The sequence below is a fragment of the Lates calcarifer genome, linkage group LG4, assembly GCF_001640805.2.
Source record: "Lates calcarifer isolate ASB-BC8 linkage group LG4, TLL_Latcal_v3, whole genome shotgun sequence".
Classification (NCBI taxonomy): domain Eukaryota; kingdom Metazoa; phylum Chordata; class Actinopteri; family Centropomidae; genus Lates; species Lates calcarifer.
Genome location: NC_066836.1, coordinates 15,139,093 through 15,163,175, shown reverse-complemented (window position 1 = coordinate 15,163,175; position 24,083 = coordinate 15,139,093). Strand labels below are relative to the sequence as shown.

General features: G+C 40.2%; 2 protein-coding genes across 2 annotated transcripts; one reads left to right on the top strand and one right to left on the bottom strand.

Moving 5' to 3' along the window:
- The first annotated feature begins 5,077 nt into the window (after positions 1–5,077).
- sirt6 (sirtuin 6) lies at positions 5,078–15,890 on the top strand. The gene is made up of 8 exons (XM_018676946.2): positions 5,078–5,269; positions 6,740–6,867; positions 10,395–10,577; positions 11,768–11,827; positions 12,928–13,023; positions 13,112–13,192; positions 14,396–14,519; positions 14,608–15,890. The coding sequence occupies exons 1-8, from the start codon at positions 5,204–5,206 to the stop codon at positions 14,923–14,925; spliced, it is 1,056 nt and encodes a 351-aa protein (XP_018532462.1). The 5' UTR covers positions 5,078–5,203; the 3' UTR covers positions 14,926–15,890.
- A 151-nt stretch (positions 15,891–16,041) lies between these two features.
- Positions 16,042–24,083, bottom strand: LOC108883605 (relaxin-3 receptor 1). The gene is made up of 3 exons (XM_018676944.2): positions 23,590–24,083; positions 22,925–23,368; positions 16,042–22,842 (listed from the first exon to the last, which is right to left on the bottom strand). Exons 1-3 carry the CDS (start codon positions 23,794–23,796, stop codon positions 22,231–22,233), a joined length of 1,263 nt encoding a protein of 420 aa, XP_018532460.1. The 5' UTR covers positions 23,797–24,083; the 3' UTR covers positions 16,042–22,230.

The following is a 24,083-nucleotide window of genomic DNA, read 5'->3' as shown; positions in this document are numbered from 1 at the left end:
TGCGCTGTCTTTAAGTGTCTCAAAGTGCAGCCATCAGAAGATGGGTACACTGTGGCCATGAAGGGATGGACATGGTCAGCAACAATACTTAGGTAGTAAGTGTCTAAGTGCTGTCTAAAAGACTGGAAACTGCAGAGCCACATTCCAGCTGCTGATTCTACAGGCACTTACTAAAAATGAAATCACACAGTCCACAAACACGGTTGTTGAGGTTGAGGTCTTGAGTGTGTGCCTCAGCCAAAAAGTATCCAAAAATATTGTTGTCTGAGCAGATGGAACCTCATAAACATAATGTACATTTAATCATCTTAGGAAGGCGTTTGCCTCTGCAAGTTGCATGCAGCCCATCATGAATTACAGAGAGCAAAATAAATCCCAGACTTAGGGCACATGCTTGCTTTATTAAACGGCCCGAGTGTGGCCCATATACAGCATGATTGTCAGATGCTACCTCCACATCTGGACCAATTCTGACGCTCACAGAGAAAATCTGTCAGTCAACTCCTGAACATTCATTTTTCTATTTAAAAATGGACGTTATCAGGTGCTGCAAGGGTTTGTGACAGTCTGATAATGAAAGATACACTTTCCTGATCACACAGACATTTTCTGATTTATTCACTGTATATCATGTGTCTCACGATCTTACGCACGTGCGTCAGTAAAAGTTATGGAAACAGAATTGTGACGTGTTCCCAGGTGAGGTATATAAGAGTTGCACGAACACTGAAAATTCCCATTTGCACTCGGACTGTTTCATATTTGGCCGTACGCAAACACTTTCTGTTGGAGGCTTCATTACTTGAAGAAATTTCGTCTGGAGAACTTCTGCTACTGAAAACACCTGCATAAAACACCTACTACTACTACTACTGAAGACACCTGCATAAAACCAACTGAGGACCGAGAGAGGACAACCGTCGTTGGAAACCATGGCTTCCCCTGGACCCCCCAGGGACGGGGACCTGCTGGACGGTAAGACATCTTCTAATATCACACTAAATGTAATCATTTGCCTTCCTAATATGTTTAAAAATGTTTTTTAGTATAAAATTGCAATTGAATTCATGTAATATGCTGAATTTAAACATGGACATTTGGTCGAACTGTGTGAGAAACAATTTTGATGGAAACAAAATGAAAACAAACAGCCGATGTTTTCTCAGTGTAAAATAAGTTTAAGATAATAGGAATATAGAGATTTTACCGGGACAGATGCGAAATGTGTTAACATTGGTGTCATGATTTGAAAACAGTGTTATTTTGGTTTGAGGGAATCACATTTTCCACATTTTTGTACTAAAAGATAGATTTAAAAGACTGGGCCATTTTTTTTTTTTCGAATAATGCTCAAAAAGATATTTTTCTTGTGCACCATGGAGACGATGGAACTTTCAGGAACTGACGTCAAGGTCAGCTCCCGTAGATGTAAATATTCCAGGTCCTGTGTCATGTGCAGTGCTGATAACTTTTTTGCTATTACTGTGCAGATTAAGAGTTTACATACAGTACTGCAGTCTTTACATATATATGTGTATGTGTATGTATCTATACGTGTGTGTATCAGCTGTACTAAAAGGCTGCTTACATGTCAGTGCATCAGTAGGAATAATTTAATATAGTATGAGGTAAATTTGGTTTGTATCATTTGATATTACATGTAAAGGTGGTAGGAGGCTTTTCTAGGTGTGGGAGTATACATGCAGTTTACATGGTTCAGTTTGTTGAAAGGCCTTTAAGCCTGCTGTTTAAGCTTTTTTATGGAAATGCAGAATGTGACTTTTTTTTTTTTTTTTTTGTCTCCTCCAGGTGTTGACGAGATCATCTACCTTGACCGTCCTCTGCCCCGTCAGAGACAACAGGATGCCGCCGTCTTTGCTGGGCCTGTTCATGTTGTTGACCCTTTTGCTTTTGGCTTCGCTGTTCCTAACCCTAATCCCTACCATTTCCCCTATGCTCCTCTTTATGCTCCTGCCAACACTCCACTCTATGTTCCTCCTCACATTCCTCTTTTTGTTCCTCCTTTAGCCCCTCCTCTTCTTCCTCCTTATTTTCCTGCCTATGCTGCTCCTCATGACTTTGCTTACCCTGCTCTTCACCCTGTTGCTCCCGCTTTTGCTCCTCCTCTTGCTCTTGGCCACCCTCTTCCTCTTGCCGTTGCTCCTGCTGTTGCTCTCCCTGTTGCTCTCCCTGTTCCTCCCCCTGTTGCTCTCCCCATTGCTCTCCCTGTTCCTCCCCCTGTTGCTCTCCCCATTGCTCTCCCTGTTCCTCCCCCTGTTGCTCTCCCTGTTACACCTCCCACTACTCCTCCTCTTACTCCTCCTGTTGCTCCTACTGTTACTCCTCCTGTTACTCCACCTGTTATTCCTCCCTTTACTCCTCCTGTTACTCCTGCTGTTGCTCTCCCGGTTGCTTCCCCTGTTTCTCCTCCTGTTACTCCCCCTCTTGCTCCCACTGTTTCTCCTGCTGATTCCCAGGTTGTCCCTGAGCAGGAGACTGAAGAAGATCCTTGGTCTGCTATCTTTGGGGAGGTGGAAGATACGGTGGAGACATTTTTATCATACACATTAGAGGAACTGATCGACTATTTTCTTCCTTTGTTAGATGATGATCTCCCATCTTCTGGACCCAGCTCTCCCACAAAGAGAGGCCGAGAAGTGAGCAAGGAGGACGACGAGGACGAGGAGGAGACCCCTGCAAAGAGGATGAGGTCTGATGGGAGCAGCTAGGACTTACTCAATGTCCTTGTTCACCACCTGAGCTGCTGTGGACCAAAAAAGGTACGTATGAGCTTCAGATATATAAAGAAATTAACTTAGAATAAAAGACAAACACTGACTTTACATATAATATGAATTATTTTGTAAATAAAAGTTTTTATTGCTTGATTAACCATTACGTCTTGTACTCTCCTCTTGTTTCATGCCACCATCTGAGCTGCTGCTGTTCACTGTGGACAAAAAAAGTGAGTATGAGCCTCTGACTTACAACAAAAGTGACTTTAATTATGTTAAAATATCTGAAAAAACTTGAATATTAATGTATGGTATTATACAGTAAACCAATGCAATATTATTTAGTGATTGAATTATTTTATGTCTGTTTTACCAACCATTGTTTTTCTTTTTTCCCCCCTCTTAACCACCTGAGCTGCTGCTGTTCACTGTGGACAAAAAAAGTGAGTATGAGCTTTAGATGTATAAAGAAATTAACTTAGAATAAAAGACAAACACTGATTTTACATATAATATGAATTATTTTGTAAATAAAAGTTTTTCTTGCTTGATTAACCATTATGTCTTGTACTCTCCTCTTGTTTCATGCCACCATCTGAGCTGCTGCTGTTCACTGTGGACAAAAAAAGTGAGTATGAGCCTCTGACTTGCAGCAAAAGTGACTTTAGTTATGTTAAAATATCTGAAAAAACTTGAATATTAATATATGGGATTGTGCAGTGAACCAATGCAATATTACTTATTTAGTAATTTAATTACTTTATGTCTGTTTTACTAAATATTATGTATCTTTTTCTCCTCTGACTCCACCTCCTGAGCTGCTGCTGTTCACTATGGACAAAAAAAGTGAGTATGAGCCTCTGACTTACAACAAAAGTGACTTTAATAATGTTAAAATATCTGAAAAAACTTGAATATTAATATATGGTATTATACAGTAAACCAATGCAATATTACTTATTTAGTGATTGAATTATTTTATGTCTGTTTTACCAACCATTGTTTTTCTTTTTTCCCCCCTCTTAACCTCCTGAGCTGCTGCTGTTCACTGTGGACAGAAAAAGTGAGTATGAGCCTCTGACTTGCAGCAAAAGTGACTTTAATTATGTTAAAATATCTGAAAAAACTTGAATATTAATGTATGGGATTGTGCAGTGAACCAATTAATTATGTCTGTTTTACTAAATGTTATGTATCTTTTTCTTCTCTGACTCCACCTCCTGAGCTGCTGCTATTCACTGTGGATCAAAACAAGTGAGTATGAGCTTCAGATGTATAAAGAAATTAACTTAGAATAAAAGACAAACACTGACTTTACATATAATATGAATTATTTTGTAAATAAAAGTTTTTCTTGCTTGATTAACCATTATGTCTTGTCCTCTCCTCTTGTTTCATGCCACCATCTGAGCTGCTGCTGTTCACTGTGGACAAAAAAGATGAGTATGAGCTTCAGATGTATAAAGTCTTTATTCTAAGCTAAGCTAGTGGTTGTAGATTTATATTAGTAGCATATAGATGTTTATCTTCTCGAGCAAGGAATTAAATTAGTGTTTTTCCTAAAACTGTTGAACTAATCCTTTAATCCTTTGTCTTTTTCTGGGTCTTTGGCATTTCTGGCCCCTGAGAGGCAATTCAACCATCATTTTCATGTGAGGAGGCCTCAGCACCACAGCTGTCCACTTAACACACTGAACAACCTTCAACACCAGATCCTCTGCACTTGACTGATTTGATGTTGAATTCTATAAAATAAAAAAACACCTCAGTCATTCAAACTAATTCTGTCTTCTGTCAGATCCTTTACCCTCAGAAATGGTGGACTAACATGAAGTTAACAACACACACCTATAAAGCAATAATGATAATAAGACTTAACATTATTTTTAAAAATTCACAAACAAATTCACGTTTTGTACTACTTTTAAATGTAAGGTTTCTACTGTCATTATGTTGGTATGTGAACTAGTGTTCTTGTGCTTAATCACACTGCATTGTTGTGCTTATAGCGGGGTGGCATAGCTGAGCATAACACAACAATCATTCATTTTCTGATAAAAGCATCAAATTCAGTATGTGTTGATAAATATGTAACAAAACTGGATATTGGGTCATCACAAACTTGTACCCTGGTGGCCATGACAGCCAGAGGCGGACAACAATGTTTAAAGCATTTTAGAATGAGGAGACAGTGCACGAGGGAGGAAACTGTTATTTATTTTCCTAAGGGTGGATGGACTTGAGAAAAGGATTTGAAATGAACTGACGCTGAGGGAGAATAGAAACTGAGGGTGGCAGTAATACAACATCGTGGATGACAAGTGCTGTTAAACGCTAACGAAGAAGAAGAAGACGGAGTCGTCGCTCGGGGATGACGTCATCCTAACAACACAACAACCCGCTTTACAGAAAATAAGGGAACAGCTTTCAAAACAAAAACACAAAAAGACACGAGACCAACAACAGTCATGTCTGTGAATTATGCTGCGGGGCTCTCACCGTATGCAGACAAAGGTGTCTGCGGACTTCCCGAGGTAAAAAAAAAAAACTGCTCTGTTCTCGGCTCTTTAACAGCTACCTTAGCTAGCAGGTTAGCCGAGGGTATCTGATTCATGCTCGGTCTTTAGATTAAAATATACCTTTTCACAGAGAGAGGGCCTTTATTACAGATTTTACTAGAGAGCTAGTAACAGGGTATTAGCAGCAGAGAGTATTCAAGCATTAAATGTGCTCTTCTGTCTGATTGTAAACGATTTATCTGAGAAACTAAAGATCTCCATGTGCACAGCTGAGGTCTGGTATTTAACCACTTACTGCTGAAACTGTTTGTCACTCTGTAAAATTAGTTGTGTTATCTATTGTCCTTTCCACTGAGAACTGTTCAATATTTTGTTCAGTGATATAAAACAGGTAATGACTCAGTGGATGATGCTTAAACACCGAGTCAAAATAAGCCTGGGAAGAGAGAGAGAAAAAACGGTCTTTATCAAGCTAAACTGTAGCTATTGTTGTGTATTTTGAATAAGTCCTACCAGAAGATGCATGACACAGAAAAATATGTAAGTAGCTCATCTCAGAGTTTTTTTATTAGCCAGAGTGTAAGTATTAATGTTTTTTTTTTACATAAGCAGATGACCCTAAGTCTAAGTGCTTTATAAACTCTAAAGTAATTAAAAGCTTAATACACATTTTATGTTTATAAAGTCACGATCTGCAATGTAACCAGTGCCCTCAGTTTATGCTTCGAATGTCATTTAAAAAGTTTTTGTTTATCAGTCTTTCTCAGGTTCTTTTTGTATCTGCAGGGACTGTCAGACAAATACATACACAACAAGAGACATTACAGTTAATCTCAAACATCATAAACTTGCATCACTAACTACACACACTATGATTGGAGTGCTCATATATACAATATTTTACTTTGAATAGCAGAGGTATGCAGTTGCACAATATAGAAAGTAGCAGGCAGTGTACCAGTACATCAAAATTGTACACCACTTGAGTGAATGTACCTTTTTACTTTCCACATTTGTTTGGACGTGATGACTTTTAATATAGCTCTTCTGTACGTGATGGGGTTTTCAGTTGTAGTGCAGTAGTGTAGTAAGATGTTGTGTTTAGCAGAAATAGTTCCTAGCAGTTCACACAGGACAGTTGAACCAGTTACACCAGTTCTTGAATCTAAATCTTCTTGAAATGTCTATACCATACATTCCCTTTTGAGATTATGTTTCCTCATGCATATGAATGGATTTTTGAAAAATTCACCCTTTTCTTATTTGCAGGCTTCATATCTGTCATAAGATACAATGTTTTGATCTTAGTTTATTTTTCAAGTTGTGTGAAATGTACAGTGTCCACTCTTTTGGGCAAAATCATGTAACTGTTCCTTCTCAGATACCATGTAACTCATCCCTAATGTAGATTGAACATTGTGTGAAAGCATCTCATTCAGCTTTTAGTCAATTCCCAAACACTTCATGTATTTTGTTCTGTGGCAGACGTTTAATAGTCCAGAGGAACTGAAGGTGAAGGTTGAGACCCTCGCCCAGTTGATTAAAGAGTCTCAGTACTTGGTTGTCCACTCTGGAGCAGGAATCAGCACTTCAGCAGGAATCCCCGACTTCAGGTGAGGCACAAAGAAAGTCACCACAGGGCATTATGTTTTTTGGTGGCCTGTGTGTTCGTCCATCCACCACATTCTCTTGAACAGGACATAATCAGGATTTGGATTAGTTTTTTTCCGAACAGAGGGAGATTTCCTGCAGCTTGACTGGTTGGCAGAACCAGACAGCCATAAGGCAGTAGTAATTATTATTATTTTGTATCACCCTTTTTCACAAACAGCATAAACTTCTTGTCATCCTATAGAAGTAGTAAGAAAATGACATATATCAGAACTGCATACACTGATGGAACCTCACTCTCACTGACAAGTACAATAACAACGACAAACAATATCTGTGAACATCAGCAGCTTCCATCCTGCAGTTCTTTGTTACCGTGTTCCAGCACATCCCAGAGCCACCACTGTGAGACACAGCTTGATAATAGAACTAATGAGCCTCTGAATTTGCCATTATTGGATGTTATCACTTATCTTGGCAGGCTGATAATCACATCTCCTGATGTGATTGTCAGACCACAGGCTCCGCTGGCTGCACAGGAAACTAATAATGCAATTGAATTTCTTTGTTCTCTGTGAATCTAAAATTTCAAATGTGTTTGATTGTCTTTGTTTTGGTAGATCAACAGGGCAATATGATGAAATGGACAATCTCCAAAATGTGACAGGTCAGAGGCAGGGAAATTTAGATTATTACAGCCATTGTGGAGACTGCCGTAGTTCTATAAACACTGAGCAGGAAGAACAAACAGTTTATCAGAAATTGGAAGGAGGAGATGAGAAAAGAAAAGAACTGTGACTACAAAGTGCTATTTTAGATTTTTTGGTAATCATGTAAATAACAACGTGGACGTCTCTTTTTTTCTTTTTTCTTTTTTGCTGTCTTGAATCTCAAATAGTTACTGTGTCTGCCCGTCCTGAGCACTAATCTGCTTTCCACATCATGTCTTTGTACCTGATCTCCAGTGGTCACATTAGTTTTGATACATCTGTCATCACAATAGTCATTATCTGGCGCTGTGGGAGACAGCTGCCTCTCCAGTAGCTCTCCAGTTTTTTATTTAATTTCCCTGAGGGAATCATCCCAAAGGGATCAGTAAAGTCAAGTCTAAGTCTAAGTCTAAGCCTAAGTCTAAGAGTGATTTGGTTTGTGGCAAAATCTAATTCCTTATGCCTTAAAATATTGGCAGATTTGTTGCAAAGCCCTGTCTTTACATGCAGGGCTGCATGTCCCTTTGTTGTTCATGCTTTTAAAGGTCCTAAAGTAGTTATCATTACATTGAAATTAGATCAAACCAAAACTGTATACTGTAACATTAACAAACATAACCAAAAAAAAAAAAAAAAAAAAAAAAACGGAACCAGAGCTTGTTGGAGTCTTGAATTGGTTCAATGAACTCTTATTCTTTGATCTATGTCACGTCAGGATTAGTTATTATTTTACAGATTTCACATTGCAGCTCAGTTTGTTGGTGAATTATTATTATTTTTTATTATGAAATTGTGACTGAGGGACAACTCTGTAGACAACTACCACAGAGATACTGTACTGAGAGTAGCTGCGCTGTCAGTGAGCCTGGGCCAGAACTGACAATTATTTTTGCTTGAAAATATTTTTTTTTCTACCACTGTTTGGGTGAAAATGATAAGGACCTCTTGGTTTCTCTTGTAGTACCACTGTTTGAGCAGATGAGGGTGATACTTGCTTAGTATTTGTCAGATCCAGCTCTTTGTAAAACTATTACACACACTGAAATACATTAGGACTCCTTTGCTTGTTTTTTCCGTTGTTGTGCAAGAATTCCTTTTTTTTTTTTTGTGCAAACACAGTTTTGCCTCTAACGGTTGAGCCAAGACTCATAGAATAGAGAATTTAAACTATTTTACCCAGTAAGACATTAATTAATTGTTTTCATAGTTCATCTGATGTGAATGACAGGTGCTCGCCTGTGTGAACTCTGGAGATGTTATCTGCAGAGACTTGACTAATTAATATTTGATTGGTCTGCCTGTCAGTCAGATAAACCTTGGATGGCAATATCATTAAAACCAAGGTTTCTACGTAAACATCAGTCCTACTCATGCAGATTTTATTCCCACTGCTATCACACACACACACAAACGTGCACACACACACACATTCTCCAGCTAGTAATAAATTCAGCCCGTCAGGTTCATATTATTGACAACACCCAAACTTGAATGAATTTACCAGCCTTACAGATCCTTCTTGGCTTTCATGTTTTGCAGCATCTTTCTCATGGCAATAAGCGTGTAACAAATGACGTACGCACCTCTCTGTTAACGCTGGTACGTCTTTGAACTGGTGTCAGCTGAGCAGGCAGTGAATCATATTGGCAGTGAGAGATGGGGCTGTTCAAGTTCACATACAAAGAGAGAAATGAGACTGCTGCAGCTGCGTTTGAGGTTTCACAGGATGCACTCCCTGGTTTGATGCATAAAGATAACTTGTGTGTCCTCAAAGTAACTTGGCAACTGTCAGGGTGTTAGACAGTGCCAGTGCTGACAGCGGCACTGTGGTCATCCTTCATTCGGACACCAAAACACTGACGGGTTAATTAAAGAAGTAGGACTGATGTTTACATTGAAACCTTGGTGATATTGTCTGAGTGGGTATGAAAAGAATGATGGCAGATTGGACAACACATTTAATGTATTTATTTTTTAAATCACTTTCATTTTTATTACCTTTATACATACACAAAGAAAAGAAACATAACATCAGAACATACAACTCTAAAGATGGGGGTTACATTTTACAGCTGGTAATGTAGTTTACAGTGCTATTTGCTTATTAAAACCTTATCCAATAATTTACATTATTGTCAATAAAAATCATACATTGCTGAAGTCTTAATTTCTAAACTTAATCTATTTTTCCCACTTTCCATATTCCTTTTAGAATAAGTAATATTCACCATCACAGATATTTCCTGTACCATATCTAAGCACTGACTGTGTCTGGGTGGGTCCGTATCGAACCAGTTTCTTGTAACTGCTTTCCTACCATCTGTAAGTAGAATTCTGACCAAATAATCATCGTCCTTCAGTACCTCTTTATTGACATTTCCCAGGTATAAGAAGCGGTACATCTTGGAAATTGTATATCCTAATACCTAAATCACTACTGAGTTGACCTTATCCCAAAATGGCTCTTTCTTTGGGCAACTCCAGAAGATACATGTATGATTTCCATATAGATTTAACATATTTCAGTCTGAGGACTTGTAGCTCCTATTTTCTATGTAGACTCTATGTAGAATCTTTGCACAGTGTTTTTTTTTTTTTTTTTTTTTTACTTATTTATTTTTTTGATGTTCAATATTTTCAGTGGAGTTGGACTTGTAGATTTCAGCAACCATTTGGTGCAAGGTTGTTAATACTCAACCATGAATACAAACCCACACACCAGCTGTAGACACATAATGCATGCAGTCCACTTACTGCATTACAGCATGTCCAATCTTGATCCAGTCTTTCCGTCTATTCATCTCTAAATTCTGTTTCAGGGGTCCAAAGGGGGTGTGGACGTTAGAAGAAAAGGGTGAGTCACCTCACTTTGACACCACATTTGAAGATGCCCGGCCCAGTTTGACCCACATGGCCCTGCTGGGACTGCAGAGGGCTGGATACCTCAAGTATCTCATCAGTCAGAATGTGGACGGCCTGCATGTCCGATCAGGCTTTCCCAGGTAACCCTGGTCTGCTTCCTGTCCTTTAGCGTGATATACACAAATCAAGCATTTTATACATTCAGTGGTTAATTCAAATCATAGTTGTCAGTAGGAGCAGTACATTAATTCACAGATGACCAGTTGTCAATAGGAGCAATGCATGTTTGTGGCCACCTGATGATTTTAGGTCCAATATTCACCCTTCATTTAGCTCTGTTTTGGTCTTTGTTCCTGAGGGAAGTGTCTAGCTGCTGAATGCTCCACCATGAAGTAGCTAACTTTGTGCATCTGCCACAGCTTAGAGTTTTTTTTCTCTCCTGTTACATTTAAGTTGCACAATCTAAACCCAAAACAATTAGCTTAAAGAAACTAAAATGTTCGGTATAGGTGACAAAAACTAAATTTTATGTGGATTTGTAACTACAAGTCACTAGTTTCACATTACATCTAGTCATTATTCAGAAGACAGGTTCCCATCTTGTTCAAAAAATGGAGTGAATTCCTTATTGTGGAGAAAACAACTTTGCCATAGTTTGTTTTATTGTTCATCGTTTCTAATATTTTACAAACACAAATATATACAGCAGTGTAAGTTATGCAGGATAACCAGTTTCACACCAGTGTGTTTTACGGTTGTGACTCATTGTTTTGAATGTAGGGCTGTTGCTTCCTGATAACAGCTTTAACAGTGCCAGAAATAAGTTGCTCTTTAAACATTGCTCGAATAACAGCAAATAATGCTCAGTGTAATGTTTGGTCTGTTCCTGGATTATATTATGTTTGGTCTGTCCCTGGATTATCCAGTCACACTGGACCAACCCAAGGCAAAGAATCCAATTTTTCATTTTATTACTTAGACCCAGCCTTTACACATATTTGAAGACTTACTTTCCCCAGAAGCCATTTCTTAGCTCTCCCTCTACCCTCCATCAGACAGGTTTCTTTTTTTTAAAAAACAGGCCAGACAGCGAAGTGGTAGCTCTCTGAGGAAATCATTGGGACTGCAGACACACTGGCGAAGTAAACTGGCACTGATATGCGCATGTGCCAGGTGGAACTCAGAAGCGAATACATGCGTTGAGAGTATTTTTCAGAGCAAAGCTGCGTTGCAAAGTAGGACTGAGTAAAAGTTGTTCAGCTGATCTAAGTGAATATCGTCTTTGTGATCTTGTTTCCTTTGTGGACTTTTCTCTCTCTCGCTCTATTAGGGATATGTTATCAGAGCTTCACGGAAACATGTTTGTGGAGGAGTGTGAGAAGTGTGGCAGGTATGTTTGCACACACACACACGCTTCAAACACCCATGTGTTGATTTTGAAACCCTTTTTATAATCCTCATCTCAACAACCTACTGTCTTTCACTGAATTTCACTTTGAGGCCTTTTTATCAGGTACACCTGTTTGGTAATAGAAACAGCAAGAGGTTCAGTTGCTGGTCATCTCACATTAGCATGCACAGTAGCTCATTTTTCTTTTTCTTTCTAACATCTCAGAAACCAGCGCCCTCCTGAGATTTTCACACATTGCAGGTAGCTACACAGGTATTTACAACAAAAAAATGCAGTCAGTGGCAGCTCTGTGATTGAAAATATCTTGTCAGCAAGAGAGTTCAGAGAGGAAAAGCCTCAGCAAGGCCACAGGTAAGAGTGTAGATGTGCAGAAGAGCATTTGTAAAAACACAGTTGTTTAACTCTTAAGCAAACACCCTGCAGCAGCAGAGAAACTATGCTGGGATCCACACATGAAGCTGCAGTGGGCATGTGAAGGCCAGTAAGTCTTGATTTCTTTCCCAAATGTGGGCTTAGCAACAGGATGAATCCATGATCCATTCTTATGTCAGCCTTATGTCAAATGTAAAAGCTGGTGGTGTAATTGCATGTCAGATGTTTTTTTCTCTGCACATGTGAGGCGCCTTAATACGAACTGAGGCTTCTGTTTATTTCTGACCAGCTGCACCACAGTCAACCTTTTCAAATAGAAACTTCCAGGAGGATAATGTACCCTTTCACAGAGCGCTCATTATCTCAAAATGATTCCAGGAACATGGCAGCGACTTCATTTTGTTCAAGTGACCTGCACAGTCTTCAGATCTCAAGCCCACTATATTACCTTTGGGATAAAGTAGAACAGGAGGGTTACATGTCACTGTCAAGTCCCTGAAATCCCTATAGAGCATTTCCAGAATCTTCCCGAGTCCGTGTTTAGAAAAAAATCAGCCAGTCTCTGGTTTATCTAATGAAATGGCCACTGTGTCTATATAATCATGTTTTTGTATGTGTCTTGGTCTTGCTAGGATGCTTTTGAGCAGCTTTGTCTTCTGCTCATGTTTTGCTTCTCTGGTTAAACTGCAGGATTTATGGTTTTTCAGGCAATATGTCAGAGAAAAAGTGATCGGTGTGATGGGGCTAAAACCGACAGGACGTTACTGTGATGTTGTTCGCTCCAGAGGACTTAGAGCCTGCAGGTAACAAGAGTGGACCTGTTCATTTTGAAATTCCAGTTTTCCATCAGAAACTTTTTAGTGTGTTTGTGTATTTTTTTTCTCACAACAGAGGGAAGCTTATCAGCACCATACTGGACTGGGAGGACGCTCTCCCTGACAGAGACCTGAACAAAGCTGACGATGCCAGCAGGTGAGATAGATGAAAGTGCGTCAGTTTATTTCCTTTTTACATTAGATTATTGGCCATTTTGCTTTCAGTTCAGTATCTGTCTTGATAACCTAGAAGCACACACTACACACTCCTGTCTATCCTGACTTCCTTTAGCATTTCTGTTTCCTCTCACAGAGCAGCACAAGTCATAGTTCAAAAGTGTCCTGCAAACATGAAAATATAAAGTAATGTGTTGTAATAATGTAATAAATTTCCTTTAGTGTTCTGTGTGCTTTTGCATTCAGCATTCCAACATGCAAATCAGCCCTTTTTTTGAAAACCTTTTTAGGCTTTATGTATGCAGCACAGTCTGTTCTAACATTTCCATTTGCATCTGTTTGTGTCAGTATTTCCATTCACTCCTTCAGCCTCAAAAAGCTTTTATTTGTCTGTAAAACAGCAAGATGAAAAGGATGTATGCGTCTCTGTAAACCATAATAGTAGATACATAATGTCTGTTACATGTGTTTACATATTACATTACATGAAATGGACATTTATAGCCCTTGAAACATGAGAATTAAAACATTATTTTATCAACTATTTCGGTATATATTAATGTTTCTCTTAAAGATAATGTGTTAATAGTCTGGCTAATCCAGATGGTTAAAAATGTCTCTTTGGATTTTTCTAAGATTGCCAAGTGATTATTTTTCAGAAAAACAGATGCTCAGTGCTTTTGTGGTAATACATGAGAGGCACAAAATGTGGACATCCTGTGAGCCTCTCCACTGTTTGGTTGTTGCTGATGTTTTCCTCTCGGCCAGTGACAAACAATTGTTGTCATTATCGATTTATCTGCCAATTATTTTCAAGATCGATTGCTTTGTCTACAAAACATCAGACAATGTTGAAAAATGCCCTTTACAATCTGCAAGAGGTTAATGTGACTCTGTCAGATTTTTTTTTCCAGCTGACAGTAGAAAACCCAAAGATATTTAGGTTACAACAGTGTCATGACAAGGCAAACATAAAAATCTCAAATTGGACAAACCGAGTAAGCTTTGAAGCTCTAGCTTCCTCAGACCAGCAGTGGAAACTTGTAGGAGAAAACACAAGCTGACCAATCATGTAACATGTAGTTCCATTTGTTAGGAGGAGCTCATCAGCTAACCACTTATCACATCACAATAAACTCACTTTAACACATATGTGACTTATGTCTCTACTGTTGGCACCCAGACGAGCAGACCTGGCACTGACACTTGGCACATCCATGCAGATCAAACCCAGCGGAGACCTTCCGCTCCTCACCAAGCGCAGAGGAGGGAAACTGGTTATTGTCAACCTGCAGCCCACCAAGCACGTGAGTCTCATACATGCAACACGGCCACACATATATTTACAGAAGCGAGGAACGGCACATTTCACAGTTGTAATTTTCTGCCTTGTAGGACAAGCATGCACACCTGCGTATCCACGGTTACGTGGATGACGTCATGAAGCAGCTGATGGAGCTGCTGGGACTGGACATCCCAAAGTGGGAGGGACCGACTGTCTGCGAGAGCTCCACCGCCACATCCGAGTCCAACAACGACGTCAAACCGCCACATGCAGTTACTGCAAAGGAGAAGGTGAAAAAAGACCTTGTTAAGGAGGAGAGGAAAAGAGAGGCAAGTGAACTAACGGGCGATGGGAGCATTAAGGAGGAGACGCTTTCAGTAAAGAGAGAGAGAGTGGACTCCCCAGAGGTGATAAGTGAAGAGAAATAGCCTCAGGTATTTTTTTTTTCTTGCAACAACTTCACAACACAAACCTGTCCAGAAACAAACTGTACAACTGCGGGTGCACAGTCCCATCAGTTTAATGGCGACGCCGCTTCTTCTCAGTTAATACCTTATGGAGCAAAGACTTTTACAGTACTGTAGTGGTTTTGTCAATCACAGATTTCACACTAACCCTTATAGCCATGATAAGCAGTGATATGAAACTCAGCTGAAGGCTTACAATTTGACCTCCCCACTTGAGGTGAGTGTTTGACTGGGATTTTACCAAGACTCAGCCTGTGATATAAATGTTCTTCCTGCTGTGGTGAGGACATGCATTATCCGCCTTTACTTTAGGACAACACAGTAAGATCTGGAACACACAGTTATAAATAAAGTTTTAATAAGGTGTGTAAGGTTGCTGCTCCTCATTAACAGCTTTATTTATAACCATGTGCTCCAGATCTCATCCCTAGACCCAGACCTTCTCTTAAAAGACGCCTTGGTTCGATGCTTTACAAAAGGGGGGATATCAAGTGAGCATCTCTAAGCCTGCTTGACTAATGTAGCTAAATACAGCTGGGGAAAATTTAGGTTATACCAGATTTTTATGTTTATGGTGTGTTACCTAAAGAAACAGTTCTCTCAGGCGTCATCATGTTAAAAAATCTCAATTCAGAGCAGAGATTTTTTTTTTTTTTATTGCCAACCATTACAATTGCAAATTTTACCCCAGAAACCTCAAACTGCTTCTCTAAGTGCTAAGTGTAGAAATATAAAATTTCTCTTCCTCTGGTGAAATGTGTAATTCCACCTGCTGCAGAGTGGCTGTAAATGGACCATAATCACAGCGTATGTTTCTAGGAAAATGTTTTTATCTCAGGAAATAAGCATTGTACTTTGACAGAGAAAGTCATCATACTGTTTTTTTATATATTCATTTTGGAATTAAAAATAATAAGTTCCTTGTAGATAGCTCTTGTGTACATGTGCTGTATTCATGTTCTGGCCGAGTTGCATTTGAAAACCAATATTTCATTTGCTTTAAGAATGAATATGGTCATTCAGCCTGCTTTCACTGAAGAAGCCTTGTCAATGTGAAGAGGAGAGAGGAGCCTCGTCCTGTTGCTTCTGTTAACCCAAATATCAGGAAGAAAAAACTAAATCCTGTGACTAAATTGCTCCTCAGTTTTCTTTTTTAAAACAAGAACATTCATGCAGTTGCTACGACTGTAAAGTGGGCCACAGGTGTTTGTATAAAGAGATGATTACTGTGGCGAACATGTTGCCACGTGTCTGATGTTGAATATGCCTCAGCCGATTAAGGCACTTTGTCTTTCCCAGACATAAAAGCAAAGAGTCAAACTTCCTGTTCTGTGAATGGGTCATCACACAGTCCTCATTACTGCTCTTACTGTCTCTGTCTATATATTAACTTTGTCTCAAGTGCTAATGAGCTTAATGTTCTCACTTTACCTGTAGAAAGTACTCAGCCTCTTACCTTCAATATTTTATAGCTAGTGTTTGGAGATATACCAGAACTACCTTTCTCATAGATTTTGACATAACATTTATACACAGGCAGTTATCTCTTAAATATTTTATCTCTTGGGCCTTCCCAAAATTTTATAGTTTATGATGCCTTAAAATGAACCAGAGTATACTTGTTTGAGGGATTTTTTATAATCTTCTTTCACAAGAAGAAAAGCAAAGTAACAAAGTAAGTTTATTTTTCTCTTTAATTACCCCTCACATTTGTCTTGAAACCATTTTGGGAGTCCTGTTCCCCGCCTGCATCATTGTAGGGTTTGTTCTATCCCAACAAGCTTTCTTTGATTTGTGGCAGTTCTGGATTTTTATATGATGTTTGTGTGATGAAGTACTCAAATATCTATGTTGCATAAAATTACTAACATACATAGGATTTTATCCATATCTGCCCCCTCTAATCAGATCCTAAATTGAAAGCCATAACCACATTTTTTGTTAATCGTCTAAAACAGTAACCTCTCATACTTGATGTGTGCATACATTAAAAATGACAAAATATACAGTAAGTGATTTGGGTTAGCTATTTCCCCTCTCACTGTGACACTCAACTACATCTGCAACGATTAGGCAGCAAATCTGCAACTGCTCTTATTATCAGTTGCTAATTTCTCAAGAAAAATGCCAAAGATTCACTATTTCTAGCATTTACTGCATTACACTTTCATCAAAGTAAATGAATTTGATTTGAAAAAAACAACATGACATTTGATGAGATCTCCTTGCCCACAATACTGTGATGGGCATTATGTATTCAGGCTGTTCATCTGTCCCATTCTCATGAACGTGATATATCAGGGATGACCACAGGGAATTTCTTCAAATTTAGCACAAACGTCGACTTGGACTCAAGGCTGAACTGATTAGAATGGTAAAAGGTCTAAGGTCAAGGTCACTGTGGCCTCACAAACCTTTTTTTTTTGGCTGCCATAACTCAAGACTTCATATGCTAATTATGGCAAAATTTCACACAAATGTCTAATAGGATAAAATGATGAGGTGATGACATTTTATTTCCAAAAAGTCAAAGGCCAGCTTCACTGGGACATCATGATGTTCTGCAGCAACATTTTTCTGGCCATTATTCAACACCCTAACTCAGGAACAGAAGGGAAGGTTGTGACCATTTCCTTAAAGCAGTAATTAATTTTTTTCATTGTTTTCAAATGTTCTGTGGATTAATCATTAACGAGAATAACCATTAGATGCTGCTTTACACTCAACCTGCATCCAGCTCCTTGATTCATGTCATCCTGGTCTCTTCAAATGATGGGAAGTTTCTCAGGTCCAGGAGATGACGGTGCAGTTCAGAGCCATGTACTCTGTGTAAGATTCAGTCAGAATAGTCAGGAGGCATAGAACTGAAGAACAGCATCATATGATGTCTGGGATGTTAGTGTCCAGTACAGGCTCCCTCATTATAAAAGGGACATCTTTATAGGAGCAGACGGATTCTGTCTGCAGCTGAGAATCAACATCAGAGCCCTGTTGGCTGAAGAGGCAGATCTCTCTGGAAGGACAACAGTCGGTGCAGCTCTTCATAACTCTGTGCTGCATGGAAGAATGGCCATAAGGAGCCAGTCGACGAGAGCATGCCTGGAGTTGGCACAAAGAGACTAGAAGACTGTACATCAAAGGTTTCGTGGCCTGATGAAGACAGAATCAAACTCCTCAGTTGTAATTCAAAGTGCTACGTCTGCAGGGAAGCAGATGCAGCTCATTAAGCATTTAACACAAGCCCCGCTGTGAAGCAACGGGGTGGCAGCTTCGCACTGCTTTAGAGTGTTTCACTAGCTGATTCTGGGACGCTTTTAAGGAAAGTGAAAACAACAACTGTATCAAAGACCGCCTAGACTGGGATGAGTTAATGGTCCAACAAGGCTGTCACACCAAAGCATTCAAGGGAATCATTGAGTGAATCAGCAGAGAGTCTCTCCCTTCAATCTATTTAAAATGACATTGGGATGGCTGGTTACAGTCTGTTTACAAATGTTCTCCATTCAGCATAAGCAAGTCTGAGCAAGTCTCTGAGGAAGAAAACTGAAGTTGTAATGTGATGAAACTGTAGAGCAGGGAGAGTAAAGGCTGAAATAAGAACATGAACAGCTCAAGTGATGGAAGAGATACTTCAAGTGTCCACTTTAAAAACACTCTATAATCTAAAAACATTGTCATAACCTGATGATTCGAAGAAAACCAGCGCTTAAAGTCCAAACTTGAGGGATTAGATGGGGGCAGCAGCAGATTCATAAAATAATTTTTCACTCTTACATCAAACACGGTGAACTGCTGTGAAATCAGAAAGAGTATAGCCAAAAGTTCAGAAGGTTAGTGTGACAATTAGGGACAATTTTGGCGAGCGTCAGCCCCTATGCTCGAAACCCAAATTCTATAGTTAGGGAAGATTGAGTGCTGGTGAAAAGGAAAATAATTAGCTGTGATTTTACTTGTAAATGGGAAGTAAAATGTTCAATGCTCTAAAATGAGCTGTTACTGCTGTCATAAGCTCGTTCTTTGTCGTGGTTGATAATACATTACAATTGGCAGCCGTCAGTTAAGACTGGATGAGCCTTTTCATCCTCATTTGGGAAAAGTTTCAATGACTTTTAAAATTATCTCAAAAGTTTTAGTTTAGTTTTTAAAGTTTTAGACCCTCTTTGGCCTTTTTTGAAAAGGAACATGACATCATCTATGTCCTTTTGTCCAGTTGCATTTTAATTTTAGTATGACCATGAGTCGTTTGTCTCACTAGCTCTGAAAAAGCACTAACAACTGCATTCAGATTCATCACCACAGTTCTTGACGGAGGTTATTCTCCAGAGAGGGACATGTTTTTGTTCTTCCTGCTTGTGCTGCAGCACAATTTGCACTTTAACGCAGCGTAAATACTCAAAACGTTTACCTTAAATTGCTGCTGGTGAATGTTTTTGTCTGAAACTTAATGGTAAGATCATAGGCCAGTGCATTTAATTTACCCATTTTTATTAGCCAGAGATCAGCTCTCAGATTACATTTATCTGATCTAAACTAAAGATTAAAAAAACACATTAAACTGAGAAAGAAGGGGTTTGATTGTCAAGTTATAGGTGCTAATATAATGTTACACACCTAGAGAATTTGACTACCATGAGAAGTGGTTAAAAACTCTTCATCATGTCTTCATTGTGCAAACTAAAAGAGAGCTCATGAGGTGCAGTTAAGCTTTTAACCAGAGCTTTTGTGATGGACTTCATGATGGTGCAGTTTAAAACTCTTTATGGTGAAGACCATGATAAGGCATTGAGCTTTCAGCCAGAGCTTTAAGCAATTCACAGTTGTCATGATGAGCCATGACAAGCCGTGAGATGTAGTTGAATGTTCCAGAAAAAAAGTTAGTAAGTTGATCTTTAGTTATGATTGGCTGTTAGATGCAGTTTAAAGCTCTTTAAGTTAAAGGCCATTAGAAGCGGTTGTGCTTTCAGTAGGAGAGTTCAGCTAAAACTCATGGTTGTGAAGATGCATCTGGAAGCTCTTCATGTTGAAGACTGTGCAAAGCAGCTGAAATTTCCTTATGATGGAAATAATAAAGAGCTTTCAGCTGTAACTCTTGGTCTTCATGCTATGGACTACTCAAGTTAAGACTGACCGTGAGATTCAGTTGAGCTTTCAGATGAAGATAGAGGTTCTTTGTAAAAGTATGAGAATCTGTTCAATCAGCTCAATCAGTGAACCGAGTCTCAAACCCAGAACCTTCTTGCTGTGAGGTGACAGTGCTAACCACTGCACCACTGTGCCGCCCAGGGTTGAATGTTTGAAGCTTTTAACCGTTTTTGCTTTGACATCATGGGGCATTGAGTGCAGATGAGGGAAATATGTTACTTATTCTAGTATAATGCAACAACAAAATAAAATGTGACAAAAGGGAAGGGTCCTGACTACTTTCTGAAAGCATGCTATGAATTTCCTCAAGTGGTTTTCATCAGTGGGACTCTGGGAAATTGCTCCCTGTCCTTGAAAATGAATAGCTGGGCACACACAAGACTGCAATGCTTGTACCTGTCAGATGTTGCTTGTTTTTTTTTTTTTCACTGACTCCAAAAATAGAAAATGCCATCAGGATGTGAGTAGATGCTCCATCGCCGCTCTGTTCGTTGTTTTGAGCTTAATGAGAACAGTCACATTATGAAGGGCCACAGTAAATCAGAGAAAATGATAACAGATGTCAGCCTCAGGGACAGAGGGCTTTCTTTGATAACACAGTGAACTGCAAAGAGCAGGGCAGTAATCTGAACAGGAGAACTGGCCCAAAATTTCAGATAAATGCTAGCTCTGAAATCAAATCACACTTCTGATTGTTTTCCATTCACAGCCCGAAGATGCAGGTTCCCTTGGTGACCCACTGTCTTTTTAACAGCACCAGAGCCGCCCACACAGAGACCTGCTGAATATATCCATGATTCTGATTGTAGAAGTAATTACTAACAGTGGCACACATTGGAGGGTGTGGGAGTGTGTGCTCAAATCAGCCCCTATCTGTGGGCAGCTGAAGCTGGTTATCCATGTTCAGACTTTAAAGGTTGCAAAAGGGCAAACCATGGAGCAGCTTTTGTGCAGGTGACTCATTTTCCTCATCTTCACAGTTTTGTGGCTGCAGGGGAGATTCATTTTCCAGAGACGCTGTTAAACTCTTTTGTCCTTTTGTTTTATTTAATGTCACAACACATACGTGTATTCACAAAACAATTCACAGCAGGCACAGAGAGACATGGAAATGGCCAACAGTTTCATGCTAGCTATCAAATACTGCCTACGCTGACAGACAGATATCCTGGAGTTAAGTTTTACTGCATATAACAAGTGTGGCAGACTCTGATGTCCTGACTGAGTTAGCATCAATAACACAAATATATAGTAAACACATCAATCCTAATGGAAATATTACAATCTTACAGTCCTCACGATTTCATGTCTAGGTGTTTGAGGTGAAAATTACAAAAATCATTTTACAGGTTGAACTAGTAAAACATTTACACTGTGTTTTCCTTGATTGTGTGGGGAATAAATCAGCTCATAGCGAAACTCTGAGCCGACTGATTGGAGGGTTTGGTCATTTTCAAGAAAGTACCTGTGAGATTGCTTCCAGTGGAATATTTGATGAGTTTTTCTTGAAAGTACATGATAAAGCTAAAATATAGTTGTTCATGTGTATCTGCAACAGTGAAATAGACTTAGATAGAGGTGATGACAGTGTCAGACAGAAATGTGGTTGAAAAGTGGCACCAAATAAAATATGGCAAGTTGACTCATAAAAGAGCCTTTCCTCTAGTATTAGAGGAACAGTTTGATATCTTGGGAAATATACTTACTGGCTTTCTCAGTGAGAGTAAGCTGGAAATATTGATACCACTCTCCTGTCTGTATGGTAAATATGAAGCTACAGCCAGCAGCCAGTTAGCTTAGCTTAGCACAAAGACTGGAAACAGGGGAATAGCTAGTGCACTTTCCAAAGATAACAAAATTAACCTCTCAGTACCTCTGAAGCTCATGTGTTCTTGTTTGTTCAATCCGCACAAAAACCAGTGACTCCAATGAGGTTTTATGAGCTTAGGACAAAGCTAGGCTAGCTGTTTCCTGTCTTGATGCTAAGCTAAGCTAATCAGCTGCTGCATGTAGCATCATTTTTAACGTACAGACATGAGAGTGGTATCAATCTACTCATACAACTCTCAGCTAGTAGATAAGCACATTTCCCAAAATGTCAGACTTTTCCTCGAACAAAGTAAATCACATATTGATGTCTTTGTGTATCATAACCAGTCTGGATGGAGCTTCTTCCACTCGTCTCCCTCTCAGAGCCAGAGTGAGAATATTTTGGATAGAGTGAGACACTCTCAGCAGGAGCTCCTTCAGTCCAGCTCTGTACTCCTGTCGGATCAGGCAGTAGAGCACAGGGTTGAGGCAGCTGTTTGCATGAGCCAGACACACAGTCAGGGGGAAGGCATAGGCCTGGGCATTGTAGAAGGCTTTGCTGAAGGGCACCATGTCAAATTTTATCAACACCCCCCACAGGGTGAGGGCTTGGTTGGGCAGCCAGCAGATGAAAAAGGACAGAACTACGATGGTGACGGAGCGGGTGACTTTGGAGCGGCGGCGGTGGCGTCCCCTCTCATACTCTGACCTCTCTGTGATATCCCCGGTGACTGTGGTGCCTACGATGCGCCGGCTCAGGATGAACCTCAGGAGGAGGAGGTAGCACACGCTGATAACAATCAAGGGGACCACAAACCCCAAGAGGACTTTTTGTGTTTGATACAGTCCAAGCAGGACTTGGGGATCCCAGTGACCTGAGTCATAGTCGGAGAACCGCACTAAGCACAGCTCATCATCAGCAGATACCTGTGAACAAAACACTGCATCAGAAGATATGTACTGTAAACTAATCAAATCAGGTTGATAGCTCAGGTTCAACTCTACGAACCTGGACTGTGGTGGAGTAGAGGGCATGAGGTAGTGTAGCCACCAGTGACACCACCCAAATGGCTAGACTGGCCCACTTGGCTCGAGCAGTGGCGATCCTAGGGCTGTCCATCTTCAGGGAGGTAACCAGGGAGCGGTAGCGGGTCACGCTCATAGCAGTGAGGAAGAAGACGCTGGCGTACATGTTGAGGGTGGTGACCGAGCTCACGATCTTACACATGACCCGGCCGAAGGGCCAGCGGAAGTCCAGCACTGTGTCCACAGCCCAGAAGGGCAGGGTGAGAACAAACTGGAGGTCTGTCAGCGCCAGGCTCATCACAAAGCAGTCGATGGAGGAGTGGTGGTGGCCTCTGCGGCGGGAGTGGAGTAGGAAGAGTGCCAGAAAGTTACCCACAAGCCCCAGGACGCACACCACCAGGTAAACCATTGCAATGAGAACTCGCACCTGTCAGATGCACATAATAACAACTCCATTTAGTGTTTTCTGGTGAACAGGATCCATCTTGGACCTGCCAAATGGTCAAAATACAAGCATGAAAGGATAAACACACCTGTAAGCACTTTCCCACAGCACGTACTGAGGCATTTCATGCAATTACCTTTTTTACATTTACATTTATTGATTTTACCCATGTGGCTCTGTGAGAAATCCTTAAATAAACCTACTGCCAGGTTCGCGCTGTCTCCGTGCAGGTCCAGCGACGACTCCTTGGAGAGGATGTGAAGCCAACAGTTCAGTGAAAGGTTAAAAGCCGCCAGGTTGGAGGCTGATCCCGTGGGGCTGACTAGTTTGGAGATTTCGCGCTCGTCCTCTTCTCCTCCGCACACACTCAGGGAGGTCAGGGGTCCGGAGGAGCTGCTGTTGCTCTGCATGATGCTGCAGAGAGAAACGGTGCGAGTTACTTTTTTAAAGCGAGTAGCGCAGGTTTCAGTCCTCTTTCATTTCAGGCTAATAACTTCCAGAGTGTGGGTGCGAGGTTCTGGACGTAAAAAATCCACCATCGTCCTCGACCTGCACTCAGTGATCAAAGTCTCAGCAGGAGATCAGAGTTACATAATTTAATCGGGTGGTTTCTAAAACTGCATATTATTGTATTATCCAAGCGGGAAAATGAATTAATCTGTGGCAGCCTAGTTTGGAGCGACTTGATGCAGCCGTC

Bases quoted from the DNA above. Each gene is read 5' to 3' on its own strand.
- LOC108883605 (XM_018676944.2), bottom strand. From the start codon at position 23,796: ATGCAGAGCAACAGCAGCTCCTCCGGACCCCTGACCTCCCTGAGTGTG. The intron at 23,369-23,589 runs GTAGGTTTATTT...TGCATCTGACAG, and splicing joins GAGACAGCGCGAACCTGGCA to GTGCGAGTTCTCATTGCAAT. The intron at 22,843-22,924 runs GTTCGTAGAGTT...TTTTGTTCACAG, and splicing joins TCTACTCCACCACAGTCCAG to GTATCTGCTGATGATGAGCT.
- sirt6 (XM_018676946.2), top strand. From the start codon at position 5,204: ATGTCTGTGAATTATGCTGCGGGGCTCTCACCGTATGCAGACAAAGGT. The intron at 10,578-11,767 runs GTAACCCTGGTC...TCGCTCTATTAG, and splicing joins GTCCGATCAGGCTTTCCCAG to GGATATGTTATCAGAGCTTC. The intron at 13,024-13,111 runs GTAACAAGAGTG...TTCTCACAACAG, and splicing joins AGAGGACTTAGAGCCTGCAG to AGGGAAGCTTATCAGCACCA.